Source organism: Volvox carteri (genome assembly GCF_000143455.1).
Source record: "Volvox carteri f. nagariensis unplaced genomic scaffold VOLCAscaffold_92, whole genome shotgun sequence".
Classification (NCBI taxonomy): Eukaryota; Viridiplantae; Chlorophyta; class Chlorophyceae; order Chlamydomonadales; family Volvocaceae; genus Volvox; species Volvox carteri.
The window spans coordinates 76,073-102,271 of NW_003307635.1; the positions used below are offsets into that span (position 1 = coordinate 76,073).

At 57.8% G+C, this 26,199-nt stretch overlaps 2 protein-coding genes across 2 annotated transcripts in view; one reads left to right on the top strand and one right to left on the bottom strand.

Annotated features, from left to right (window-relative positions):
- Positions 1 to 12,775, top strand: part of VOLCADRAFT_108107 (uncharacterized protein) — a gene marked incomplete at its 5' end in the record, with an annotated part of 22,061 nt that extends 9,286 nt beyond the window's left edge. The window contains 16 exons of the mRNA XM_002958332.1: positions 291 to 562; positions 1,215 to 1,260; positions 1,940 to 2,449; positions 2,595 to 2,758; positions 3,104 to 3,216; positions 3,935 to 4,328; positions 4,657 to 4,996; positions 5,267 to 6,027; positions 6,373 to 6,413; positions 6,630 to 6,689; positions 7,144 to 7,194; positions 8,407 to 8,540; positions 9,066 to 9,150; positions 9,678 to 9,727; positions 10,183 to 10,291; positions 11,427 to 12,775. Of these exons, the coding sequence (XP_002958378.1) occupies positions 291 to 562; positions 1,215 to 1,260; positions 1,940 to 2,449; positions 2,595 to 2,758; positions 3,104 to 3,216; positions 3,935 to 4,328; positions 4,657 to 4,996; positions 5,267 to 6,027; positions 6,373 to 6,413; positions 6,630 to 6,689; positions 7,144 to 7,194; positions 8,407 to 8,540; positions 9,066 to 9,150; positions 9,678 to 9,727; positions 10,183 to 10,291; positions 11,427 to 11,449 (3,153 nt within the window). The 3' untranslated portion in view covers positions 11,450 to 12,775. The remainder of the gene's footprint in view (positions 1 to 290; positions 563 to 1,214; positions 1,261 to 1,939; positions 2,450 to 2,594; positions 2,759 to 3,103; positions 3,217 to 3,934; positions 4,329 to 4,656; positions 4,997 to 5,266; positions 6,028 to 6,372; positions 6,414 to 6,629; positions 6,690 to 7,143; positions 7,195 to 8,406; positions 8,541 to 9,065; positions 9,151 to 9,677; positions 9,728 to 10,182; positions 10,292 to 11,426) is intronic.
- Positions 12,776 to 25,356: 12,581 nt separating this feature from the next.
- VOLCADRAFT_34610 (type C1 kinesin-like protein) overlaps positions 25,357 to 26,199 on the bottom strand; it is a gene marked incomplete at both ends in the record, with an annotated part of 1,651 nt that continues 808 nt past the window's right edge. The window contains 3 exons of the mRNA XM_002958354.1: positions 25,357 to 25,482; positions 25,610 to 25,766; positions 26,058 to 26,089. Of these exons, the coding sequence (XP_002958400.1) occupies positions 25,357 to 25,482; positions 25,610 to 25,766; positions 26,058 to 26,089 (315 nt within the window). The remainder of the gene's footprint in view (positions 25,483 to 25,609; positions 25,767 to 26,057; positions 26,090 to 26,199) is intronic.

The window sequence follows — 26,199 nt, forward strand, 5'->3', positions numbered from 1 at the left end:
CTGAGGATCCCCGGCGCCTTTTTTCCTTACCCTGGGATTTCTTCACCCTGGCAATGGATTTCTGTGCCCCTTCTTTCTTTCCCTCCACCCCCCCAACCCACCCCACACTCCAGCCCACCCAGCTCTCTCCCCCCTTTGTAACCCCCTACACCCTTCCCGGCAACCCAATCCACCATTGAACCCACCATTTGCTCCTTGAAAAGTACAAAAATAAATAATGAATTCTCTCCACACCGATGTTGAAGCTCTTGTACGTGCTTCCTATATGCTTTCCCCGCTCCTCACGTCAGCGACTCGCGGGCCCGAAGCAATCCGACAGCCGCCGGCGAATGCTCGAGCCCTCCGCAACCTCATCCCCGCGGGTCGCGGGATGGACCGCCGCGGCAGCAGCCGCCGCCACCGGCACCGGCACCACGGCGGCTGCGGCGATGTCGTCGTCATCATCGCTCCGCCGCCACATGCTCCGAGACCGCGCCGCCGCTGCCGTACGGCTTCTTGTTGTAATCCACGCAGGACTTCCGGTCCTGCGACTGGCGCTGGATTTGATGAAGCCGCGTTACAGGTGAGGGGGTGGGGTGGGGGGACTTGGGGACTTGGGGGAGACTGAGGAGATTAAGTTTGGTGACAGCGCGTACGTGTGTGTATGTATGTTTGTATGCTTCGAGAAGGAAGATCGCCTACTTCTGACTCCACCCCCCGGGCTCCCGACGAGTCGTGAAGTGGAAAAGAGGGAAGAGAGCGAGCAGCAGCAGCAGCTTAGGTGTTTTGGTAGAGCTTTGCGGGGTAGAGGAAAACAAGAGCCGCCGCTGGCGGAGGCACGTGACCTAGCCGCTCAGGCTAGGCAATTGTCGTACGTGTACGGCATATACTGCATGCAGGACGACACCCGCCAACGCCGCGCCGCCGGCCTGGAGCGCAGCTGCGCCTGGTAGTTCCAGTCACAGCAGCAACTTCTGGGGCTTTGGCAAATTCTTGAGTAGCAAGGGCGCCGTTGGTAATGGCGGCGGCGGCGGCGGTGGTGGCGGCGGTGGTGGCGGCGGCGGTGGCTGGCTGTCTGCTTTTGCCGCTGCCACGGGTTTGGGCGAGGCTCTGTACGGCCAGCCGCCGCCCCTGGAGTCCCGGCCTCTGCTGCTGCACGACGCCTGCATGCTGGCGGATCTTGTGCTCACGGCATTGCCGTACATGGCTCCGGAGCTGTTCGCTGCGTGGCGGAGCTGGTTGTGGCCGGTGATGTTGGTGGTGGTGGAGGAAGTGCGACTGGTGGGTAGGGATGGACGGATGCAGGGTCTTGAGGCTGGGGCGGGGGCGGGGGGTGAAGTTGAAAGGCTTTGCGGTGGGCAGGATTAGGACTGGGCCGGGGAATAGGTTTAGTGGTTTAGAATATATGACTTGGGGGTTTTGAAGAGGAATTTAGAGGAGGAGATATTTCATACGGGGATGTGCGTATGTATGTGTGTGTGTGTGAGAGAGAGGGGAACGGCAAATTAGGTACCATTAAAATATATGAATGCAGTTTGGCAGCAAGGGACAGCAGTACCAGGCAGTTGGGGACGTGTGTGGGGGGGTGAGTGGGAAGGGAAGGTTCCGGACGTTGGCGGCTTTCGTTAAGATGATGAGTAGTAGCCACCTTGTGAAGGTGAGGCGGCTTCACCCCTACAACCGCTATCACGACTCCTACCATGATCATCATCTTTGCAAGCACCGCTTAATGATAAAGATGGTAAGGACAGTGCCAATATGTTATCCTCCCCCTCCTCCCCTCCCCTCCTCCCTCTCCCCCTCCTTCTCCCCCTTCGGGCAGCGGCTTCACCCGCTCCCGGGTCGTCTTTCCCCCCTTCTCCCCCTCCCCCTCATCATCATCCTTTTATGGCTGGCTCTTTGCTGCTTGGCATCACATGACGGACTGCCCCTCCCCCCTCCCCCCTCTGGCCCTCGTTAGTTTGTGCCCGAGGGCCTGGGTGTGTGTATCGGCGGCCCCAGTCGCCCCCTCTATGCCCTCTTCTTCGCCTCCGCGTTGTGGCGGCTACTGGAGCTCAACCCCACGACCTTCCAGTGGGCCACCGCGCTGCGACTGTCCGCGCTCATGTACCATTCCACGCTGCTGTACGACAGCGGTACGATGTACGGCACCAACGGCAACACGGCTGGCCAGCTACACCCTCTTATCCGTACTGCCGTTTTGTCCGTCGGCGGTTATGTGGCGTCGCACCTCCTGCTGACACAGGCTGTGCCGGCGGCGAACCTGGCGGCGGCCGCGGCGGCGGCGGCGGGGCGGCGGCTGCCCGCGGCGCGGCGGTGGCTGTACGGCATGTTGTCAACTTCGGATGGTGCGGTGCTCTTGGGCCTTGCGGGCCTTGCTGTCGTACATATCGTAACGACCGTTGTGGACCTTGACGCTTACCGGTCCTCGGAGGTGGATATGGTTTCGGAGCTGGTTGGTTTGGTCAAGGTAAGGTGGTGTGGGGTGGGGGCAGGCTGTAGGTTCCTTCCCTCCGGCCTGTCCTCGTTCCTTTTCTCAGCTGCCGTCCCTCTCCCTCTCCCCTTTTACCCCCCACACTCCCCCGCCACACACCCATACACACACATACACACAGGAAGTGGTAATCACGAGCTCTCAGGGCTATTTCCGAAGGGGGGAGGCGCTGCCACCGGCTGTGTCGTACAGCCTGATGGGGGGTCTGTCGGCGGCGGTTCTGGTGGCGGCGCTGCGGGCGGTGTACCTTGTCAGCCACGAGAGCCAAGGCCGGGATGCCGAGTGGTGAGTGGAGGGGTTAAAACGAAAAGGGGGCCAGAGGGGAGAGGGACAGCGGAGGAGAAAGGGGCTCAATAGCGCGCGCCGTGTCTGCATGTAGAGGTGGAGGAGTAGCGAGTGGGGCCTTGCGCGCGTGGGGGCTGTGGGGTAGTGTATGTCTCCACACACGAGCGTACCTGTGTATGTATGTATGTATGTATGTATGTGTGTATGTGTGTATCTGTTTGGCAAGTGGCATTTACCACTGCTGTCGTCTAACCCCCCTCCGCCCTCCTTCGCTCCAAAACCCAAGTCCCTAGCCTCCTTCTTCCCTTCCTTCCTTCACCTTCCTGTCCTTTGGTTCCCGCACAGGTACCGGCAGCACGGCGCGGCGCTGGCGGCCTTGCATGACGTGGCAGCCCGAGAAACGGATGTGGACGAGCTGTTGGCTACCCTGGAGCTGGAAACATTGGACATGTACAACCGTGAGGCATACGGGTAGCGGGGGTTGGGGAGGGGCGGGCAAAGTCACTATTTTTTACAGGCTTTTTTTGTTCTTTTTCTTCAGAATCAACCGTTGACTTGAAAAGCCAAAAGCCCGGCATGGTGGCAGTGAAAGCGTGGATTGAGTACTCGTATAAACGTTGTTGTGACGGTGGTGGTAGTGGTGGTGGTGGATTAAACCTAGTCCGAGAACACCGCAATTTGTTCAATAATCATTAATTGATGAAATTGATGGTGGTGATGGTGATGGTGGAGGTGATGGTGGTGGAGATGGTGATGGTGGTTTGTGCCGTCGTATACCGTTGTAGGCGCTGTCTATCTGCTGTGCGGCGCTCCTCAGAGGCCAGATTGCCTCATCAGGCAATGCGGGGGCCTCCGACCTCGCCCGCTAGTGCCCTGGCGTTGCGGGGTCCGGTGACCTGGTGCCTCTCTGGGGGGCCGGGCTGGGGGGGGGGAGGTCGCGGAGATGAGACCCGCAGACTTGCGGTCGACCTGCTGAGCTATAGCTTCCGCATTCTAGTTTCGTAAGTTTATAGATTGGTAGAGTTACTGGTTCGAATCTTAGTACCTTCATGATGCGCATATTACCATCATCAGTTTTTTCTTTCTTTTTCTCCGCGGTCCACCTCCCTGCCCTTCCACCCTTCCACCCTTCCACCCTTTCAAACCCCCGATACCGAAAACCCGCTTGACACGCAGGCTGCTCGGTGTATCTCGCCGTAATGCCTCAGTACGGCAGGCTCCTAAGCTCCAGCTCCTGCGGATGGGGCTGGGGCCCGCCGGACAGCCCGTACGGCACCTTCGGCGGCGGCACTGACGACAGCCCTTACGCCGGTGGCGGCAGCGGCGGTGCTGCCGACCCGTTCGCCTCCCAGTACGGCTCCTTGCTCATCCCAATCCACGAGCTCAGGGCGCTGAGGTCGTTAGTGGGCACTGGCGGCGGCACTGGCGGCGGCACTGGCGGCGGCGGCGGCGATCTGAGCGGGCTCCAAGCTGCTATTTGTACTTGGGAGTGTGTTCGTACAATTGTCTCCCAAATGAGGGCTCAGGAGGTGGCCGTGGTAACGGACCAGGGCCCCGTGTTGGGTAGGAGGTGAGTGGGTTTGGAGGGGTTTGACTGGGCGGTTGGCGGTTGGGATGAGGTTAGCTCGGGTGCTTCTCAGTGAGAAGTTCTCACGGCCCTGGGATATCCAACCTACGGACAAATGCTGCTACCTGCCGTACCTGCGTGGTGGCCTCAGCGCTCTTTCCTTGGAGACTCAGGAAGATCCCAAGTCCACTGCGCTGGTCACCATCCGCCGGAGCCGTGTTGCTTCCCCTTTACCCCGGCCTCGGCGCCTCCCTCTCTCTCTCACACACACACACACACACACAGACAAACACACAAAAAAGAAACCCTTCCCCCCCGGGCCCCCCCGCAGCACGGGTTCCACCCCCCTGGACTGGCTCCTTACAGCTTCCTTCGCTTCCAACCTGGCTGTCGTACCGGTTGCGGGGCTAGGGGCTGGTTTCGGAGCCGGAAGCAGCGCTGCTGCCGGGCTCGGCGGTGGTGGCGGCAGCAGCAGCTTCAGCACTGTGGGCGGTGGCGGGTATGGCTGTCCTACTAACTTGGTTGGTGCGCTGCTGGTCCTGAGTCCGGTGCATGGCGAGCTGGACTCCGGTCTGCTGTGCCTCACTGCGGATGTGGCGCATGCGCTGGGAGGGGCGCTGCACTTGCGACACATGCTGGCGGAGTACCGGGCGGGGGAGCAGATCCTTTACGTGAGGAGGGCTGGGCGCAGGATTGGCTTGACGTTTTGGGGGGGGGACGGAATGTATGGCGGAATGTGTGTATTGTACGGGAGGCCGGGGAGGTGAAGGGGCTGGGTGGAAACGGCAATGGGGCTGGGTGGAAGGGTTTGGAGAGGAGTGAGTTGGGGGGAGAAGGGAAATTGCTTCGTGATGTAGTATATGTATCTTGCGATGATGATGATCCTCCTCTCCAACTCCCAACTCCCAACTCCCAACTTCCTTTCCCCGGCCGACCCTCAGGACGTTCTGCCTTCCAACGTAGCAGATGCCCTCATGTCCCAGAAGATGAATATGGACCCCAGGTACCGGAGAATATCACACGGCACATTGGCGACGAACAACATCACCACCAACACCACCACCACCAACAACAACAACAACGGCGGTAGCAATGGCAGCTATGGGACAGGCGCAAGGACGGTGTCTGGTAGCGGCCGGGGTGGCCGGCTCTCATCAGCAGGCCAGGTGGCCTTGCCGCCGCCGGAGGCGCTGGCGCCGGCGTCAGAGGCGGCTGGCGGCGACGCCGCTGCGGCGTCGGCTGCACCGGGTGTCACCAGCACCGTCAGCGGTGCTCGCGCCGATGACGGCGAGGGTGATGCGGCTACTGCTGCCGCTGCCGCCGCCGCTACAGGCGCTACAGCTCCAGCTGACCTGGCGAACCGGCACCCTGGTGGCAGACAGTTGACCGTTAGGACGAGCTCCGGCGGAGCGTTGTGTGGTGCGGCGCAGCGCCGGGAGAGCCCGACGTCATCACCGTACAACACGCTACAGCAGCAGCAGCATCCGTACAACCATCTCTTGCGGCCTCTGCCCACCCAGATGCCGCATCCGCAACTGGGAAGCGGTGACGGCGGTAGTGGTGGTTTCGGAGCTGCCGGGAGAGCGGCGGCGGCGGCGGGAGCCGTCGGCTTGGCGGTCGGATCGAGTGGTGGGACGTCGCCTATTGGCGGCGGCAGCGCGTTCTTGGGCAGTATCGGCAGCACCGGCGACATCGTATACAAGTAGGTGGAATCACCGGGTGAGGGCGAGAGCGTGCGATCGAACTATCTACAGCTATCTACAGTGCAATGCGCAATGCGGAGTTCGTTATATTTACGGTTGGGTGGTTGGTTGTTAGTCGGTGTCGGTTGGGAGAGGGTTTTTTCCGTCGTGAAAGCACAGCTGTGCTCGCTCTCGCTCGCGAGGTGCAAATGTCTTATCCAGTTTTAAGGTCTGCAATGTGGGAGCGTGCGGTTCACTTCGCATCGTGTGTTGCACACTTCCACAGCTACTAGCTAGCAGACGTGGTTTTTTTTACCTTATTTTTACCGTATTGGCCGCTCCGCAATGTCCCCTTGCCTGTTCAGGCAATGGCACGCGGGTGTTTCGGTCCTGTTCGCGGATATCGGTGAGCTCGCGGGGGGGTGGGAGGGGGGACGGGGAGGGGAAGGACCCGTCATTGGTCACCTTTGGGGGATGCTTCCCCCCCTTTTAAGGGCACCAAAGTCTCTTCTTCGTCGTCCCCTTCAGTTCTTTTTTTCTTCTTCCCTTTGCCGCCTGCATATGGCCCCCCACGGCAAGTGCAACGTTGTGATTGTTTTTGGCCCTTGACTGCCGTACGCAGTTGGTTGGACGAGTCTGGCCCAGGAGGTTGAGGCGGAGCAGGTGATGATGCTATTGCACGGTACGAAGTTGGTTAAGGGTAGTTGGGGGGTTGGTTGGACTGCAGCTATCGCTGCCAGAGGTCGGCAAATCAGTTCCCACGGCTACGGGAGGGCATAATTTCGGACCTGAAAAACCTGAAAATTTGTATGGCCGCCTTCCGGCGCCTAAAAAGGCGCCAAACAAGCATTATGAAAGGGCCGCAATGGAGGTTGCAAGTCACGTCTTTTGGTCGAAGTTTGGACATTAGGGAGCCGCAGCCTGACGGGGGCTTACGCCGAAATTCGGCTGCGGGTACTGTGGTACGGACCCGGAGTACCCGCAGGATTTGCCGACCTCTGATCACTGCCACTGCTGCTGCTACCGCTGCTTCACTTCTGCCTTTCCGTGCTGTATTTCTTCTTTCTGTTTGTTCGTTTCTGTAGTTTGCTAAGTGGTGAAACGGCGCCCCCTTATATCATCTGCGTGCCGTACAGAGCTGTTTTGCAAGTACGACGCCATTGCGGATGAGATGGGCATCTACAAGGGTGAGGGATATGGGGAAGAGAAGGGAGGGGAGGGGGAAAGAGGCCGGGGGAGGGTCCACCAAAGGTGGGCTGCCTCTGCTACTGCCTCTGCCTCCTCCGCTGCCTCTGCTGTTGCGTCGAAAGCAAGGAAAGGCAGTAGCACGTGGGGGGCGGTAATCTCAACCATGCATCAGCAAAACACATCATGGCAGACTCCTCCCCCCTCTGCGCCTCCTCTGTCGGTCCCTTGCCTTCTCCTTACCTGTGTCTTACCTGCCCGCATCCATCAGGGCTTCCCCTGCTGTTTGCTCAGCTGCGCATTCGGCTCTTCTAATCCCGCAGCGCCGCCCGACCCCACCACTATGACCGCTACGACCGCCATCGCCTACCTGTGCAATTGACCTTTCCGTCTATGCCCTCCTCTCCCTCTCCGTACATGTGTACGGCATTCTGGTACGGGCCTTCCCGGGCTGTATATTGTAATCGTTCTGCCTGCCTGCCTGTTCTACTCGCGGCTCGAATCGCTTGATGGCGCTGACGCGGCTGAACGCTGCGGGGCAGTTGAGACCATCGGTGAGCTGCCGGGCGGGCGGAAGGGGGGAAAGACGAACCACGAACGAGTGAAGGGGGGGAAGGGGGGCCTCTGCTGGCGACCCAGTTGGCAGTCCTGGATGCCTCCAATGTTCTGTTTTCAGAGGTAGCCATAAAAATGGTTCCAATAAATCCAGGATTCCTGTGATCCCCAGCAGGTGTCACAGGATTCCTCGCATCTGAGAGCCCGGGAATGTATGCATGTGTATTGAATGTGTGTGGTGATGTGTGCGCATGCGAATGGACCGGTGCGTAAACCCGAGCTGGGGGTGCAGGTGTAGTTGGTGATGGTGGTTGGTGGTTGGTTGTCGTCATGCCGCCTCGTACTTCACTGTCAATCCACGAATCACCTGCAGTACTCTCTCTCTCCCTCCCGCTGCATAATATATACATGCGCATACATACATACAGATGCACAGACGCGTGCACTGTCACACATACGCGGGATTGGGCCTCAGTTCTTTCAGACAACCAACCAGACAACGAAAAATATCGAGAAATTTTGTGATAATTTCACCATTCAAACAAAGCTCCGCTACCACTCGTATGTTTACATATGAATCCGCATCTTCAATTTTTAAAACACGCAGCACTTGATACTCGCGCTCACAAACGCACCCCCCCCTTTTCCCCCCTCGGCAGGCGACTGCTACATGGCGGCATCCGGTTTGCTGACAGAGGACCGCCATCACGCCGCCTCCCTGGTGGCGTTTGGAAAGGGGATCATCCAGGCCGCAGCCTCGGTCCACAACCCCAAGACGGGAACTGGTGTACAGGTGAAGGAGTTAGATGGGTGGGAGGGTGGGTGGGTGGGAGGGAGGGTCTGGCATGCGCTGCTGCCTAGCTCTGGGGTAGGTGGTGCGAGGAGGATAGGAATTCACGCCGGGAAATGATGCGAGGGTGCCGTACATGTTGCCGTGAATGTTGTACGGGTATGGGATATGTTTGGCACTTCATGCTGTTTCCTCCGCCTCCGCCTCTGCCGCTGTCTCTGCTTCTGGCTCTTCTGCTTCTGCCAGCGTTTTCCTTAACGGTTGACGGAATGAATTCCCCTTACCTCCTTCACGTGAACGGGAATATACGTACGTACATACAGATGTACGTGTATACACCTCACATACGGTACAAGTGCGTATATGTGCGTGTACACTGACCAAACGCGCTCTCCCCCCTCTCCCTTCCCCTCGCTGCCTCCTCTCTAAGCAACCCTCCACTGCCGCCGCAGCCGCCTCTTACTCCTCCTCCTCCTGCATCTCTGTATGTGTGTCTGTATGTACGTATGTCTTTGGGTTCCGGAGCAGATTCGTGTCGGTGTCCACTCGGGTCGCGTCATGAGCGGCATCGTGGGGCGTCATCGGGCCCGGTACTGCTTGTTTGGAGACACGGGTAAGCAGCGGCGGGATTTTCGACGGGTCATTTTCCCCACCCACCCGCATACACACTCGCACACGAAGCCATGTTGCTGTCTCGATACATTTTGACAACCCCCCCCCGCACACACACACACACTCCACCCTGGTAAAGCTACACCCCAAAGTACCATCCTCGCCAGCTCTTGCCCATGTAGCTCAAACCAAAAATAACAGTCACCTAGTACCGCTTACCGATAGAATGCTGTTTGAGAGTCGGGGCGGGTGGTAGGTTGTGAAAAAGGTTAAACGAGAGTACGGAAGGTAACTCTGCTGGCTGCATTGCTGTACACGTAGAGGAGCGGAAGGCCGCATGTTCGCTTTCTCGAACCTACCTGTGTTTCATCAACCCCGCTCTCGTACCCCGTTCCCCGTCAGTCTGTCCATCTGTCGGTCGGCGGGTCGGTCGCTCTCGCTCTCGCGCATGTAAACTATATCCCTATCTCTATCGATTTCCCGGATGTCTGTTGGTCTGTTTGTTTGTCCTCTCCCTTTCCTTCGCAGTCAACACGGCCAGCCGCATGGAGAGCACCGGAGTACCCGGCAGGATTCAGGTCAGGGGATGCATGTGCTTCGTTGCATCGGGTACACAGCCGTGTAGTGCACCTTGCCTTGTGTGCATATATGGGGTTGGGGGGTTGGGGAGCTGGGGGGTTGGGGGAGTAGGTAAGGTCCCGTGTGTGAGGTGTGGCTTTGCGGAATATGGCTATGGGTGTGAAACAGGCGGGAGACATACAGAATAGAGATGGACGGAAGGACGGACAATGAGCTGCGTTAGTTAAAAGGGTGAAAGCCAAAGGGCGGATGGGATTTTGGGGCAGGCAGGAAAGTGGGGGTTGTGTAGGTGTTTATGCATGTCACTATACCTGGGCCTTAATAAAAACCCTAAAAACCGAAACAAACTCGTACGATTGCGTTCGCATAGCGGCGTTCCAGGTTTAGGGACCCTCCGCTGCAATGCGGAGCGGGCCGCGGACTAAATAATCTGTTCTGTGCACGGCACTTGCAGGTTTCGGAGGTAACGTACTCGCTTCTCCTGTCTCATCCCACCCCGCTGGCCGGCGCGGATGACTTCGAGCCGCGCGGGGAGGTGCCGGTCAAGGGCAAGGGTCTTATGCGTACGTACCTGTCGTACGCCGTACTGGAGGATCTACAGCCCGCGCCGCTGTCGCAGTACCATTCGATCTTGCCGCCGTCGCCGAACTCACCAGCTGTGGCGCTACAGCTGCAGCAGCAGCAGCATGACGGCCACCACCACGGGGAGCTGCAGTAGCTATCAGCACCCGCAGATGCAGCAGCAACAACTCGCAATACCTGCAGCAGCTGCAGCGGCAGCGACTCACATCAAATTCACGTTACAGGTACAGCTGCCATCGCAGCGCATGACCCGAGAGATGAGCTCCAGGGCGGGGGAATTCCTATTCTGAGAGAATCGACGCACCGCAGTCGCTTTTCCTTTTTGAATGCGCGATTCAAAAAGGAAAAGTGACTGCGATGCGTTGATTCTCTCAGAATAGGAATTAATAGCTGACCTGACCGCACAAACATGTTTTTGGATGTCCTGCGGAATGGGCAGCATTGGACGCGCACCCACGGGATGCAAGCATGAGCACTACCAGCACCGTCAACATGACCATCACCACCACCAACAACATCAGAAGCAGAAGCAGCAGAAGCGGTGGTGGCACCGGGAGCAGCATATCAACATAAATGTAAGATGGCGGGCATGTTGGTTAACACAACGACGTGGCCTTGGCATGGGTTGAACCTGTAGGTAGGGCTACGTGCTTTATTTACCTATTTACCATCTATCTGCTTGCAGTTTTACACCCTCGCCTTGGCGGAATGCGGATATTATCGCAGCCATGCCGGGACGGATGTATCGTACTCGTATATGTTTTCCAATTGTGGGAGCATACGGTGGCGTGGCGCAGTCCAGCGCTAGGCTAGTATCTTTGCTGCTGCTGCGTTAGCGTTGCTGACTATTTGGACGGTTTCGCTCTGGTGCAGGAGCTGTAAGCAGCAGTACGGGTTTTATATCCACTTGCGATGCCTTGCAAAAGTTTGAAACAGCGAAATGGTGAGCTTGAAGGCACAGCATAAAAATCGCCGTATCCGTCACAGCGCCTGGTTATAACATACCATGTCTTACCACCGCCGGCAGTGAGCAGGAGTTCAGCACCTCTGACACGGGGGTTCAATACAGGTGTCCTGCCTGCATTGCCTTCCTTCTCGTCGCTTTATCATCCCCAGACTTCGAGACCATTATCAACTGACCATTGTACCTCTCCATGCAAGTTACTAGTCCCACTCCAGCCAACGGAGATACATTCCTCCCACTTACATCATGGGCAAAGCTCGTCGCTGGACAGATCGCCAAAATCATAGCACCGGCCCCATCGTTGGCACCACCTTCATTTGTCGGCACTTTCTGCGTCGCTGCCAGGTCTTTTCGTCTACTAGCCCTAGAAGCATACGCAGCTCCGTACCTGACATCCTGCCTATCTACCTACCTGCCTGCCTGCCTGTCGTCCGCACATCTATCTTCCTACCTATCTGCATGTGTAGCAGCCAAGATATCGACACTCGCAATCACATGTAAAGCATTTTCTTACGACCTTTTAACACAAAATAATAAGGGAAAAGGATTCACAAGCAAGATAAGATAAGTAACTCGGAATATCGAATGGGGAAAATGAACAACACAAAGCAAGGCAAGCAGGGACGAGACCCTGATGACAAGTAACCAGGTAGCAAGACAATTACCGACCAACAAATAAATCATCAGCACTCCCTCCAAATAATAATGGAACGCCATTGCGAACGACAAAAACGTGGCTGTACACTTCATGAACATTATTCCCCGGCGGCCTATACACACCCTGCTGCTTCTCGTGCTTCACCTCGTCTGACTGGATACCCAGAACGCGTGAGTGGCCGCCAAAACACCGTCTACCGCTACACCTGTTATGTAACCAACAGGCAGCAGCTATACCAGTGCAGCGCACATCGTGATGAATTATGTACATGTATAGCAGCGTGGCCATGGCTTCCGTCAGGATCCCCGGCCTTTTATTCCAATATACACCTGAAGCACGGCCGCGGCGGCACCTAAGCGCCCCGCCAGCCCCAGCGCTGCAACTCAGATAGTATAACGCAAGCCGTTGCGAAGTATGGAACGGCTATGCCTATATAATGTCACTTACCCAGCAAAAGCAGGCTGTACGTCTTCCCATCTTGAAGGCTTTTATCTCCGTCATGATGACAATCCTGACAAACGCTTCATCTTAAAAGGATGATCAATGAGTATGCGACACGCGCCTGTGCATAATCATGACAATACGCACGCACATGTGCAGAGACAGGTTCTGACCCCTAGAGATAAGGTCGAGCAACCTATACACAAATACTATCACAATCATGTGAGGGCACCCCTAGGCTCTCCCATGCAGGCTCGCCCAACAATGGCAACCCGGAGCGTCCAGTGCTGCTTCAATCTTTGGTGCTTCTCTGGAACCTGGTTTCAGTGGATGCGCCCGCGCTCGAGCTTGAATTGGCGCGGATGAGCCCTCAAAGCTCCGCCTTGCGACCCGTGGGCCAGATCAGCTCCGCAACCAGGTCGTACACACCCGAAATGTACTTGATTGTCATCCCAGCAGCCCTGCATGCCACGCCAGCGAATATATGTATATGCCCCGCGTGTGTTCAATGTCGCGCATTTTTTGAAAGGGGGGGATCCTGAAAAGCTGGAGTTCCAGCAATTACCGCCGGTTGCGTTCCCCAGAGAGGTGTAACGAGGCCATAAGGGCCAGAAGATAGATTAGGGACGACGTACAACGCAAACACTCCTAGAACCCAAGCAATATGCACAAGAGAACAAAGACGTTAATCTATCATCGGTGTATTTTCTCTACACGCGGTGCTGTCAAAACGTCGCAGCAATCCTCAACCACGACATAGTGACGTTGTAACGCTGCTACAGGGAGCAGTCAAAACTCCCGCGTTGCACAGACTCCCACGCGCCACAGTATGTGTTCTGGCGTTAACGATATTCACTTGCAAGCTCGTACACGGCAATTAACAATACGGCCATACGCCCCACCTGAAGGACCTCTGCTGCCGCGCCCCCAGGTGCATGCTAACCGCCGTGGACCAGCGAATCTCCGCCTTGTCCGGCAGCTGTCCGGTGCTCAGGTTAAGCGGTGCGTCGTACAAGAGCTTCAGGTGCAGGACCTCGCCCATGTACCTGCTCAAGCGCGCGTGCAAGCTGGTGGTTAGCTGGATACAAAGTTCTCCTTGTCAGGGCCAGCGCACGCAAAACAAAATGCACGCTGTAAGAGAAAATTAGTAGAGGCGACGAGCCGATGAATTATTCGTAGTGAAGGCACCCAGACGCGCAGGACGGTGTAGGCAACGCATTACAGGCGGAAGGCAGCTACACGCAACTCGATGGTCTGAGACGCCTTTAGTGATGGGCATCGCATGGGGGGTAACCGCATATATGGGGGGTTAACCGCAATAAACTCGTTAGGCCTTTCGCCTCGGGAACGTATCCGTGTGGACGGGGCCCGGCACGCACCTGCCCAACGGGGTATACCCCGGGTCGGTGATGGGTAAGCCCAGGCGCCACAAGCACCTCGACATGAAGGCATCGCCACCTTCCGGAAACGACATCACGGATGTCTCCGGGTCGTTGATGCACCCCTATGTATGTCGGCATCGTATATGCATGCGTGCATGTGCAAACGGTCAGAAACAGCCTCGGATGGTAAACAACTTCTTAACCAATAAAAAACAAGGTATGCGCCTTCGTCTTGTTTTTTAATCTCGTGCAGACCCGGGTCCGCAATTAGCTGTACCGCCGACCCACATCACAAAATGCGCACATGTCTATAGCCCTGCCCTTGATCCGTCGTGGCTGATTTATATGGCCCCAGCCTGCCCTCATTCTCTCTCCCTCCGTTCCCACCTCATAAGCCCGAAGTCCATTGCCGCCACGCGCCGCTTTCAGCGCCTTGAAGAAGCCAATAGAAAAGATGAAGCCCACGCCACCGAACGGCACCGGACCCTCCCACTCCGTCTGACACCGCGTCTCGTTACCCGGGAATCGCTTCTTGCAAAGCGCCTGTGCGACACATTAATCAGAATGAGGAGTGACGAGCCACAGCGATACGACAGCAAAAGACTTGAGACAGGCAAGCTACGTGCAAACGGCGCTTCCCTCACCCGTTTTTCCACGTCTTTCACAGCCCGGAAAGCGCACCTCAACGCTACATCCGCAGCCCTTGGGAACCTTGTCATTTCCACCAGCCGGTCCCTCCACCTCCACATCGCCGTCCTTGCCGGCACCACTCGCCAGCAACCGCCGCGCTGCCGACCGCCGCCACCTTCCCCACGGCCCATGACAGGGGTAGCAACGCATCTCCCACACGCCGGGCTGCGGTGACTTGGATCCCACGTACATGGAATCCGTGATGAAGTACGGCAGCTGTGGATCGTAATCTCGCAACAGTGCCTTGACGCCGCGCATGAAAAAGATCGTATCATCGTCCCCCGATAGCATCCACAGAAATGGGTCGTGGCCATTACCCGTATTGCTATCGCTAGGTGGCACGGATGGCTCCGGCCAGCCGGGCTGCGCTGAGGATTGCCCGCCGTCATTCGCGGCTGCCGTGGGTAACGGCTGGGTCCATGGCGTCATGGCCGAGGCGTTCGTAATGGCCGCATAAGCTAGGATCGGGGTCATGGCGGCGCGGCGATCCCCCTCCAGATAGTGATCTCGCTTGTCATTGGCCATGCGACGATAGTTGGGGAACCATGCGTAGGATTCTCGATACCTGAAGCGTGGCCCGGATGCGAAGGATAGGGTGCGGGAACTCATTAGGATGGATGGGAAAGAAGGAGAAAAAGTTTCAGGGGGATCGGGTATAAGGAATAAAGAATGTTACAAAGGCATCAAAAGACGGGTGAGCGCCGCAAAGCTTACCTCGCGGCCCCAGCAACTGCTTCAGGGAGTAACTTGTCCTGTGGCGTGTCCAAAACGAACACCCCGCGCATGCCCTTCCGCCAGTAGCGACTAGCCTGGGCCAGCTGTAGGCGTTGCGGTGAGGATGGAGCCACAAAGATGAAGTCTTCGTTCCGCAGTGAACGGCGATCAGGGTTGGGTTTTGGATCGGGATCGGGATCGCCGTCTAAAAGGAGGTCGTCGCCAGAAGCCTGCTTGAGCGATCTGCTCCCTTGCGCAGATTTTACAGATTGTGCCAATTCTGGGTCGCTGCTGTCCCATAGTGGCCCGAGTAGGCGAGGCTCTGCCGAGTCCGGAAGAACAGCTCTCTTGTCCTTAGCATCCCGGAGAAAACCCAGGACACGACCAGCATCCATGCCATCTCGGATAGCTTCAGCCGTGGGCGAAACGGTGATTATGACGGAAATTATAAGACAAAGCGCGGCATGTCGTCGTGAAGCCATGTCGCGGGTGGCCTAGCAATTCTTTAGGCTATGTTGTCCACGTGGATAGGAATAGTACCTACATAGCATACAACGTCCATCAGCATCTTCCGAAGGCAATCCAGGGAAATGCATGATCACCGCCCCCCACCTTTCAAAGTGCGCGTCAACTTACACGCAAGAGGACATGTAAGGTCACGATGACTCCTACGTTTTGAAATAGTTTGCGAGCACGGGCTTGTATATTTAGTTCGAAAGTTTGCGGACGGAGGTACAGTAATCAACAGAGCGGAGGTAATGAGTTTTATATTTAGGTTGAGAGAACGTATAAGAATGTGTTTGATGTATGTATAAATACTTTGACGTGTTTTATTATGCCAAATTACGAAATTCCTTTAGGCCTGCCGTGCCGCCTTCATGCCATGCGCAAGGCAGCTACCGCCGAACGAGTTGGTTGTACGAAGCGTTAAAGGGGAACCCTGTAATGTCATGCATAACAATTTGCATAACATGCTTAGATTTACAAGGATTGGTCGTAATCCTTTGCCGGCGCTGGGTCGCCATCTGGCCAAAGTTCGTTGGCTGTTAGCGGGTAATATGTACCGTCCCGGCAACGGGATTCAGCTTCAGGTGACAATTTTAAGCATAACTACAAAGCCATTAATATTCCATCCTCCCTTCGTATTCGTTCATCTCATACATTTGTACCGTACAGACAAACAATTATAGATTTTGTAAACATGTAACCTAGGAGGTTCGCTGTGCCACCAGCCCGTAATGTTCTTTTGATGGGCGATCATTGACCTTTGGCTTGCCGCAGCACGGATTAACGGCTCCATGCTCAACTACGTCGTCAGTTACACTCCCAAACCTAATCTGCTACTCTGTTCGATATCACGCCGTCTTTTGGGATCCTGATAGCGGATTACGTCCCATTACCCCATAGTACATCACGAGCTGTCCCATCACGACCATAAGCGTCTCACTCCCTGCCACCGGTCCCCTGCCACCGGACGAAAGCACCAGGAAAGCATCTGATCAAAAATAAGTAATGTTGAAAATACACCCGCTCTGGCTATCTCACTTCGGTTTCTAAAAGCACTTGCGACTAGTTAAACAAAACCCCCCAACGGCTCTTCCCATCCATCAGCATCCGTCAAGGAGATGTAGCCAGAATGCACACAAGCACGCGACACCACGCACGTTCCGGCCTAAATTCTGGGTTCTTTCAAAGCTACCGGATTAGGGCACGGGCTCGGTCCAAGATGCAACACGACCTTGACGCGGCGCTGTTTCTGCGCCTCTCCTTCCTACACAGCATAACTCACCGGTTGCAACTCATCTGCAAACGCACAAAGCCACACTTTAGAACACGCCGTCTACACCATATGCAAGTCCTTGAGTATGCTCAACACACAGCCCTGGATCCTTGGCAACCCAGCACACCTTCATCCCTCCCCTCCACCCAATCGCACCATGAACAGGCGACAGTGGAGGCATGCCTCTTTCAACTCACCACTCCAAAGCAAAATATGACGTGCCATTGCCAATGCTAACACACCATAGCTATCGCTATTAGTGCTGAGGCATCAGTATAAACCGCGCGGCTAATTTGAAGTTGCTAGCAATCCAGTCATTCCGTTCTGGATGCAGCCTCTGCACCGGGTCTTGCGGACGTGTCCTTCCGAACTGTCACCGTGACACGGCCCCGCCGAGCGGTCTTCCCACCACCACCACCACCGCTGCCGTAAACTCGCCGCGCACTACCGGTCGCCCCTTCCCTGCGGAAGGCACCTGCAGTGGCGGCTGATTGTTGCCGTGTACGGGTGTTAGGCGCTGCGACTTCAGGACTGTACGATGGCATCCGTACACCTGGCTGCCAAGCCGTTTCCGTATTGACATCGCCCTTGTCACTGAACTCGCCCATGGCATTCTTCGTAAAGCTGCCAGCACTGCTGGCGTCAATATCTTGATCCGTGGCGGCGCCGTCACTCGTGCTGCCGTTGCTGCCGCAGCTAGTGCTCGCGTCGTCGCCTGTCGTGGAGAAAAACACATCCAACTCGTTGTCGAAGTCTGGCACGTGCCGGCGCCTGGCGCGCTTCTCCACTCGATGAGCACGCTTTGCGGCAAACGCGGCGTCGGCGGCAGAAATGTCCTCCGACGTGCGGATGGCGGTGCGAGGCAGGCCCGGTATCATCGGCCCTGCCGCCGCCGCTGGTTGTGATGGGGCGACTGACGGCGACGGCGGGGAAAGATCCCCGCGGCGTTGGCCATAGAAGCCCCCGGCGGCGGAAGCTTCCGCACCCAACAGTACCCCCAGCGCCGCCTCAAGGGCTGCCGCTTGCTGACGGTCAAGAGGGGGCCGCGGCACCTCCCCTGTCGCCACCGCCGCTGCTGTTGCCGCCGCTACCTTGGCCCGCGCGAACGCTGCCGCCGCCGCCGCTGCCGCTGCCGCCGCTGTGTTGGCATGCTGCTGCTGGTCCAACTCTTCCTGCTGCTGTTGCTGCAGGTGGTGCTGCAATGACAAAGCCGTCTCGGCTGCCGGCGTGGCCGACGACGATGCAGCCGCGCCGCTCACGCGCTCCATTAATTGGAGCCTGGCCGCCGTGGTCGACAACAGCTTCCGAATGATCTGCACCAGCGGCGCCGCGGGGTTTGCACGGTAACCCAGCGCTGCAAGGGCCTCCACGAGTACGACGAGCAGCTCCGGCGTCAGCGGCCGCATGGGCAGGACCCGCCCATTGACCGGCAATGATACGGCCTTGCCGCCAGAGCCAGCAGCCGTCGTCGCGCCGGCCGCTCCCCCCGTCACGGTCGGCTGTGTCAGCACCGGCACCGGCGCTACCGTCGCCGCCGCAGCAGCCATGGCCGCTGCCGGTACCGCCGCCATCGCCGCCGCAGCAGCAGCACCCGGCGGCAGCGGCGGTGGAGGCGAACGGATAAGCTCCACTGCGCGGTTCGCCGCGGCGGCGAGCCACTGGCTGCTTGGAGTGAACTCGGGCTTGGGCAGGCGCCTCAGAGCGTCCAACGACGCCGCCAGGCTGGGGCCATCAAACTCGGGCATGCGGCACAAGGTGATGGCCAGGAAATCAGCCGCCCAGCGGGAGTCCGCCAGACCCTGTGTGCCGATGTGCACCATGGCTCCCAGCAGAGTGGCATAGTCCCGGGTGCTGAAACTGGTCCACATAACTCGCGCAGCCTGGAGGACGGAACATGAGGTGTGTTATGTTTCTTCTCGGGGAGGGTGGTGGAGAGAGTAGCAGCTATTCGGATCAGACGGGAGTGCAGGTGGGGGCAGGGGGTCTAAGGAGGAAAAGTGTGATGATCGAACCACACAGCACGCAGGGAAGGAAGGGGAACGAATACAGCGAATGTTCAGCTCCCTTCGCCCTCCCCCCCGCCATCCCTCGGTAGGAACACGTTCCCTGTCGCCATGCGGACACACCGCCATATACCTGCGCGTAATTGTACAGGAAGCCGAAGTCAGGCCGCACCCCCAGGGTCGCCAACGCGCCAGCCAGCGCCGCCAGACGCCCCGGTGAAGTGTTGCGCAGCTGGTATAGCCGAGTGGAGCGAAGTACACCCGCGATGAAGTCGGGATGCAGAGGCCGCGGCCGCAGGCCACCATTACCGCCGTTTCTGCCACCGCCCACGGAAGAAGAAGCAGCAGCAGCAGCAGCTCCTGCCGCCGCTCCTTGAGCCACGGAGACATCCGCCACCAGCGGCCGCGGCAGTCGTGCGATGGCGTCCATGAGGTCACACACGCCGCGCGTGTCGTACGACTTTCGTGCGGCGAACCGTTCGAATTCCGCCATCCACGTCGCCCACAGCGCCTCGCGACCCGGCATGGGCTGGAAACCGAAGTTACCCAGTGCTGTGGCAAGCAGGATCAGGTCGGTGGGGCCGCACGTGTGCAGCTTGCCGTACGAAGCCGACACCAGATCATCCAGGAACTGCATCACCAACACACACATGAAGACGGAGAAAACGTGGTGATTCACGGGAAGAAGGAAACTTGCAACTTATACCAGGCAGGCCCCGAAGTGTGATCGGCATTTCCCAGGGGCCAGGCAGCACAAGCATCAAGACACAAATCAGACAACCCGGCTCTACCCTACTCCTCCGCACCATCACTGCAGCCACCAATCCGTACCTGCGGCGTGGCCTTGTGCTCCAGCATGCTGAGCCCCCAGGCTGCCGATGCCAGCGCGGAGCCGCTAAAAGTGGACCTGTTGGTGGCCATGTGGGTCGCCACTGCCGCCGTCCAGCCGGCGGGCACCTGCACCCGGTCCGGGGCGGTGGGTGCGGCCAGACGACCCAAGCCGTTGAGCAGGTTGGCCAGGTGCTGGGGCTTGAAGGTGGGCAGCTTCACCACCACCTCAGCGAGGAACTCCTGCAGGTGCGGAGTTAAGAGGGAATCGAGGTGGAAGGGAATCGGAGTTGGCGGGAGATTGACGGTAGAGGGGTGGAGGAACAAGTCCTCAGGAATACATTCAGAGGAAGGTCGCTACGTGCGCGGAAGCACGAGTGGCTCCATTCATACTGCGTGGCTTCTTGACAAAAGTGAGCCGCTTGACCGTCTGTATGTCCTTTCAACAGATCTCCCCCCCCTTCTCTCTCCCTCTCTCTCCTCTCTGGCTCCTACATTCTGGCCCACCTCCCCCACTTGCCGAAAAGCCGCACGGAGTCCCCTCCATTCAACCCCAGCTCCATCTACACCTGCAATAACTGGAATAGCTTCCTGCCTCGACCTGCCCAACGTCACTTGTCCAGCGCCCCACCATCCCCTCCCCCACCTGCATGAAGTCCTGGCGTATGACCCTGTCCAACAGCGCCGCTGCCTGTGCGTACGTGGCCAGATCCTGGTCGTCCGCCAAGGGGAGTCGGGTGTACAGCTGGGAGTAGTAGGCGCGCAGGAAGGGACCCCCCGGCTGGTAGCGCAGAGCCGCAAAGGCTAGCATGGCCTGAGGGGGAAGGGGAGGGGGTTTAGGGGAGGGGGTTTAGGGGAGGGGGGCTAGGTGTAAAGGAAGGGGAAGATAAGCGGGGAATAGTGCAAAAGGGGGGTTGGGCGGGAATCATATCATAATGCAAGAACATGGTGCAATAAGAAGCCAGCGGTCAACTGCTGACACACGTCCAAAGCACCAACTGCTGAAGAGTCTGATTGCTGGACAACAAGTACGAGTCTCCTTCCCCCCTCCCTGTCGCCCCTTTTGGATGTCGGGGCTTGTTCTCGTGTTTTTTGCACATAGCTACCCTCCCCCCTTCCCCCTTTACACCCCCCCCCTTTTCCCCTCCCTGCCTCTTCCTGCTGCTCACCTCAGATAGGGAATACGCCTCCAGCACCTCCAACCGGGAGTGCAGTGCCGCAGAGAACTTGTGCATCCACTCGGAGTGGGGCCGGAACCGCAACTCGGACAACGCAACCAGAGTCTTCACCTGCAGCAATAGAGGAGGTGGAGGCGGGTTGGACGATTACTCATTTTGAACGAGACGTGTGAATTTCACGCAATTCCTCACACGTAATGGTTGCGGCCAAAGTGGTTTGAGAGGGTTCGGAAGAAAGACATACCGCAGTACGGTTTAAGGCAGGAACGAAGGTGAGGTGAGGGGCGTGTCGGACTACAATGCGAAAAATACAAGGGAAAAAGGAGAAGCGGAAAAGAGAGAAGGAGAACCAGACACGCAGCGGGAGGCAGGGCACCATTCGGCGTCGCCCCTCGCCGAGAGATGTATGTGCCCCGCCTGCGCCCGCCTGATTTCCCCACGTCCAACGCCGACGCGCCCTTTCACCGTACCTCACTCCCCGCAAACTAACTCCATAACGGCCTCAATAAGCGCAACCACCCACCCACCCACCCAGCAACAGCCGGTGCCTGTCTCCCCTGATCATCCCGGCCCCTCCACTTCATTCCCCCTTCCCCCCCCGTCCCACCAGCTCGTCCGCCCGAAAGGTCGGTAGCTGCCGCTGCACAGCAGTCAGATATCTCCGCATCCAGCCCTCCCAGGTGGTGGCGCTCTTGACGTCCGAGGGGTCCACGGAGATGCGCGCAATGGCCTTCAGGACGTGGGCCAGGTTGGAGGGGCCTGGCGGGCCGGGGGACAAGGGGTTGGGGAGGTGCATAACGGATCGGGGCGGGTTGGGAAAAGGACAGGCAGGGGCAGAAGCGGGAATAAACGAGGAAAACCCGTGAAGGCCCGGGGAGGGATGGGCGTGGTGAGAAATTCGAGGAGGGTGAGACGATGGCGCGGATGAGAGTTCAACAATCGATGAAGTAGGTCGGTAGGAGGAGGCCTAACCTGAGGCACCCCGTTGTGTGCGTTACCCGACGTGCACACACAGGTGAACACACACACACACACACACACACACAGGCACGCACACACAGGTGAACACACACACACACGCACGCACACACACACACTCTCTCACACAGGCAGCTGGCCCATCCAGGTAATATATCACAAATCTCTTCCCCCCCTTTTCCCCCCGTCTCTCTCTCTCTGACACACACAGACACACGCACGCACACACACTCAAGCATACACACACACGCACGTGCAACACACAACGCAAGCGCGCGTGCCCCTACTCACTTGCATTGTACAATCGGGGCTTGCTCTGCGTCAGCACCGCCGCAATCCAGTCATTGGGCGGTACATAGCGCAGCTTCGCCACTCCCGTCAGCATAATGACGTACTCCTGGGCCCCCAAGGTGGACAATCCATGCGTCAGAATGGCACAATGAGTGGGGTCCCCTCTGAACCGCACACGCGGATTCATGGACTCCATGACTACTACCACGCAATTTCGTCCATTCTATTCACTGCCCGACGCAAACCAGGGAAGAGCCAAGGACGCGCGCCTTTGATAGCAAGTCAACGGGATAGAATTGGGCCCATCCAACGAACCAGCGAGGATCAGCTCGTGTGGCAATTGCAGGTTTGCCCCTCGTTTCTAAGTTCGTGACATACCTCCAGATGCCTCTCCCCCAACCGCTGTTTCCTCCGTTCGGCCTCCTCCGCACGACTGGGCCTTACCTGGATCCCGTCCTCACCTCGTTAACCGATTTCGGCCCTCCCCCCTAACCCGCCTAATGCCTTTTTCCATATAACGCCTAACCTTCTATTCACCCCATCCCTCCCTGCTTTCCTCTCTCCTTAATACCTGCATTGTGAGTTCTTTCAGAGAAGATGTTATCCGCTGCAGCAGCTCTACGAGCATCACATGAGTGGCGGTCCACAGTTTGACCGTCATGTACGACGGATCGTGAACCTCCGCCAGCTGGTTGACCAGCAGCACCAGCTCCTCCCGCGTTAGTCGGGCTCCGTACATGCCGTACAGCATACGCAACGCGGCCAGGTCTGAACACCCGCGCACGAGGCGCTCTACCTCCGCCCGCGTCGGTCGTGGCAGGTTGCCCGGCGTGGGTAGTTCGCTGTGCCTGGACGAGACGGCTGCAGCGGCGTCATCGCTGGGCGATGTTGCTGACGGCGCTGCTGACGATGGCGATGTGGGTCGCGACGACCCGGGGCTGGAGGCCATGGAGGATGTCATGGATGCTGCTTCCGGCGAAATGTCAGCGACGTCCCTGCATACGGACGTCAACGGCGGATGGCCGTACTGCAGTCCGCTCGTCGGGGCGAACGGGGTGGCGGCTGGCGTGTACGCGTTGGCTGCGGCGAGGTCCGAGTCGCCGTCATTGCCACCGCCTCCACCGCCTGCTTTGCGGCTGGAATGCAGGATGCGTGAGGAGTATTTATTAAGCTGTGCCAGGCGGCGCTGTGCTAGGCGCTCGCCCGCCGCGGGCATGAAGTTGCCCACGCGAGGCGTGAGAAGGGCAGCTGATAGCTGCTGCGGCTGCAAGTCAAAGCCCTGCTCTGCTATTTTGCGCCGCACGACAAGAGCTTTCGCCTTCAGTCCCAACTGCGTCGGTTCCTTATATGCGTTTGGAGGGGGTATTTCCTTCCCGATGGATCCATTGGGACTCTTCTCATAATCGTCGAGGCTGGATGTCGCCCCGTCCTCTGAAGCTAGCTGGTTTGCGACACTCCGCGCAGGTGATGGCCGCGCCCGGGCGCGCGGCTGTGGTTTGTTGACGAGCTGTACGGGTTGGTTATCGCACGGCTGCCTTTGCCGGTCCAGGCCTGACCCTATGACGGGATTTGATAACCCATCCTCAACGTCCATCCGCAGGTCGACTTCGTCCAAACCCGCTGATGATAAGCCGCTCACCCCAAACACTGATGCCACCTGTATCGTCAGCACAGTGTTCATTAAACTGGACGCCTGATAATATTCTTAAGAGCAAGCCAATGGCCAGCTCGCTAAGTCCAGCGCAACATCAATTGCAGCATACCTGATACCCGGTATCGCTGTGCGTCGTGGCAGCGCCTGTTACAAGAGTGGAACACCGAGCTGTCCGAGTAGCTCGGCGGCGCAAGGGGCATGGCCCTAGCATTCCTAATAGCCATAGATGCTTAAAATTACAAGATGGAATCACCTGCGTAAGATGTCCGCAACCGTATGTCAATCGCACGAAATGGTCTCTTACTGCTCAGGTTGCGCACCTGATGACTTGCCGTTGCAGCTGAACTACACGATGATAATTGTCCTCTAGTCGCATTTGGACAAAACGCTGACATCGTTCGCCTCTATAAACAGGACCTCAAAAAGCCAGAGTAACGATCTATCGTAATGCTTCCATTTACATAAAAGGCCGTGGTTCAGAAAACATTGACCAAAATATTATTAAAGAAAATCTGTAAAATTCCCAGGGTAAGACTTTAACGACAAGTACGACACGCGGATCTCATTGAACTATCTCCATGCTACGTCACTTTCCCCAATTGGCACTGCATCACGGCTTGCTCCGCTTCGAGGCGTTATCAAGGATTGTCGACCCTGGGCGCTTCACACCAGAGGTCCCCCCAACAGGTCCCGTTGCCAGCCTGCCTGCTCCAACCTTCGCGCGTGCGGCCCCACCCTCGGTGCCCGGCCGCAGGGGAACCATGCTCGTGCGCCTCGAAGCAGGCGCGGATGACGTCTCCATGCCGGCTGGGGGTTTTGGAAGGCAACCCAGGCTGAACCTCGAGCCTATAGGAAGGGACGCAGGGATAACTACCTGAAAGGGTTAGGCAGCGCTAGGGAAACACAACAGCACTACAACTTCAACTTCATCATTGGCCCCATGGTGCCCCATGGTGCCAGGCCCATGCAGTAACCCGTACACCGCCAGGACGCCCATGGGACAAAAGCCTCAAGATTTGAGACATGTTTGCCAATCTCTGAGACCTGTTTGCCGCAGATGATGCTGTGGAATTCGACAACTTCTGTTATGTTACTGAAGATCCGGAGCAAGCCGTACTGAGGCTGCCCACCTGACGTCTTGCCGCCGATGGCCAGTAGAGCAGGCGTCACTGCCGCCGCTGTGGCGAGGAAAGCGGCACCCGCTGAGGGGGCTGGGGGTACCACCTTTCGACGGGTAACTGTCAGAGTGCTGTGGGCCCGCGTCGCCATCGACGCTGACAGCAACCGCACCATCGTCTGAACTGGCCGTCCTGCTTGAGCTGGCCGAGGCCTGCCTGCTGCCCCGTCAGACGACCCAGACGCTCTTGGTGGGGGTGGTATTGAAGTTCCCCGGCAGCGCGCCTCACCTGTCGGGTTTGGTGCCTCTGTCTCGCCGCTGCCGTTCACACCACCGGAGGTCTGGATGTTGCGTTTCGCGCCGCCCTTGGCGCCCGTCTCGCAGCCATTTACTTTGGCCGCAAAACGCAGCGAGCACAGGCTCTCTCCCGCGGATGCCGGCTCGGGGTTGATGTTCACGAACATAAGTGTCTTGCCGTTGCCCCCCAGGCACGGCTGTTGGACGGGTAGGGGTGCATTGCGGAGCACAGTTTTGCATACATATGGTTGCCGTTCACCAGCAAAGAGGATCCTGAACAATTGCGTACACTCCATGGCACATAGCCGGGCGTGCTGTCCCCACCTGCAGCAAGTAGGTCAACTTGCTGTTGCGGTACGGCACGTGCGAGCTCTTTGAAGATAACGCCGCAAACACGTCGCCCAGTGCACTGAGAGATGTGTTGATCGCACACGCCTCCTTTTTGGCTGTGCCTTCCGCCTGGGAACGATCTAGCCGCTCGCTGCAACACCAAAGGGCAATTGGGGTTTATATCTTAACGGCATGTTGGCTATCTGCCAACATGTCATCATGCTACCTTTCAAGGGGGATGCTAGGTGGGTTGTGAATAATTTTGGCAGCAAAGCTTTGCCATATACCCTACCTCCAATTGCACAGGGCTGATGTGCGACTCCGACATGGCGAGGTGGCAGCAGGAGCCCCAGGACTATAATTAAAAGGCTTAATACTATAAAGAGCTAGTAATCACTCCCATCGATTTGCGGAGTTGTGTTAGCCCCTCCCAACGCCCTACCTGCCGGCCAGGTCCACCAGGCAAAGCGAGCCCTACAAAGGGAAGGAAGCACCTTATGTTGCAGGCAGTAATGACATGTCGCCGGTGTTCGAAAGGATTATTGCCGAAGTGGCGCACGTTCAGTGCGCACCATAGGCATCGC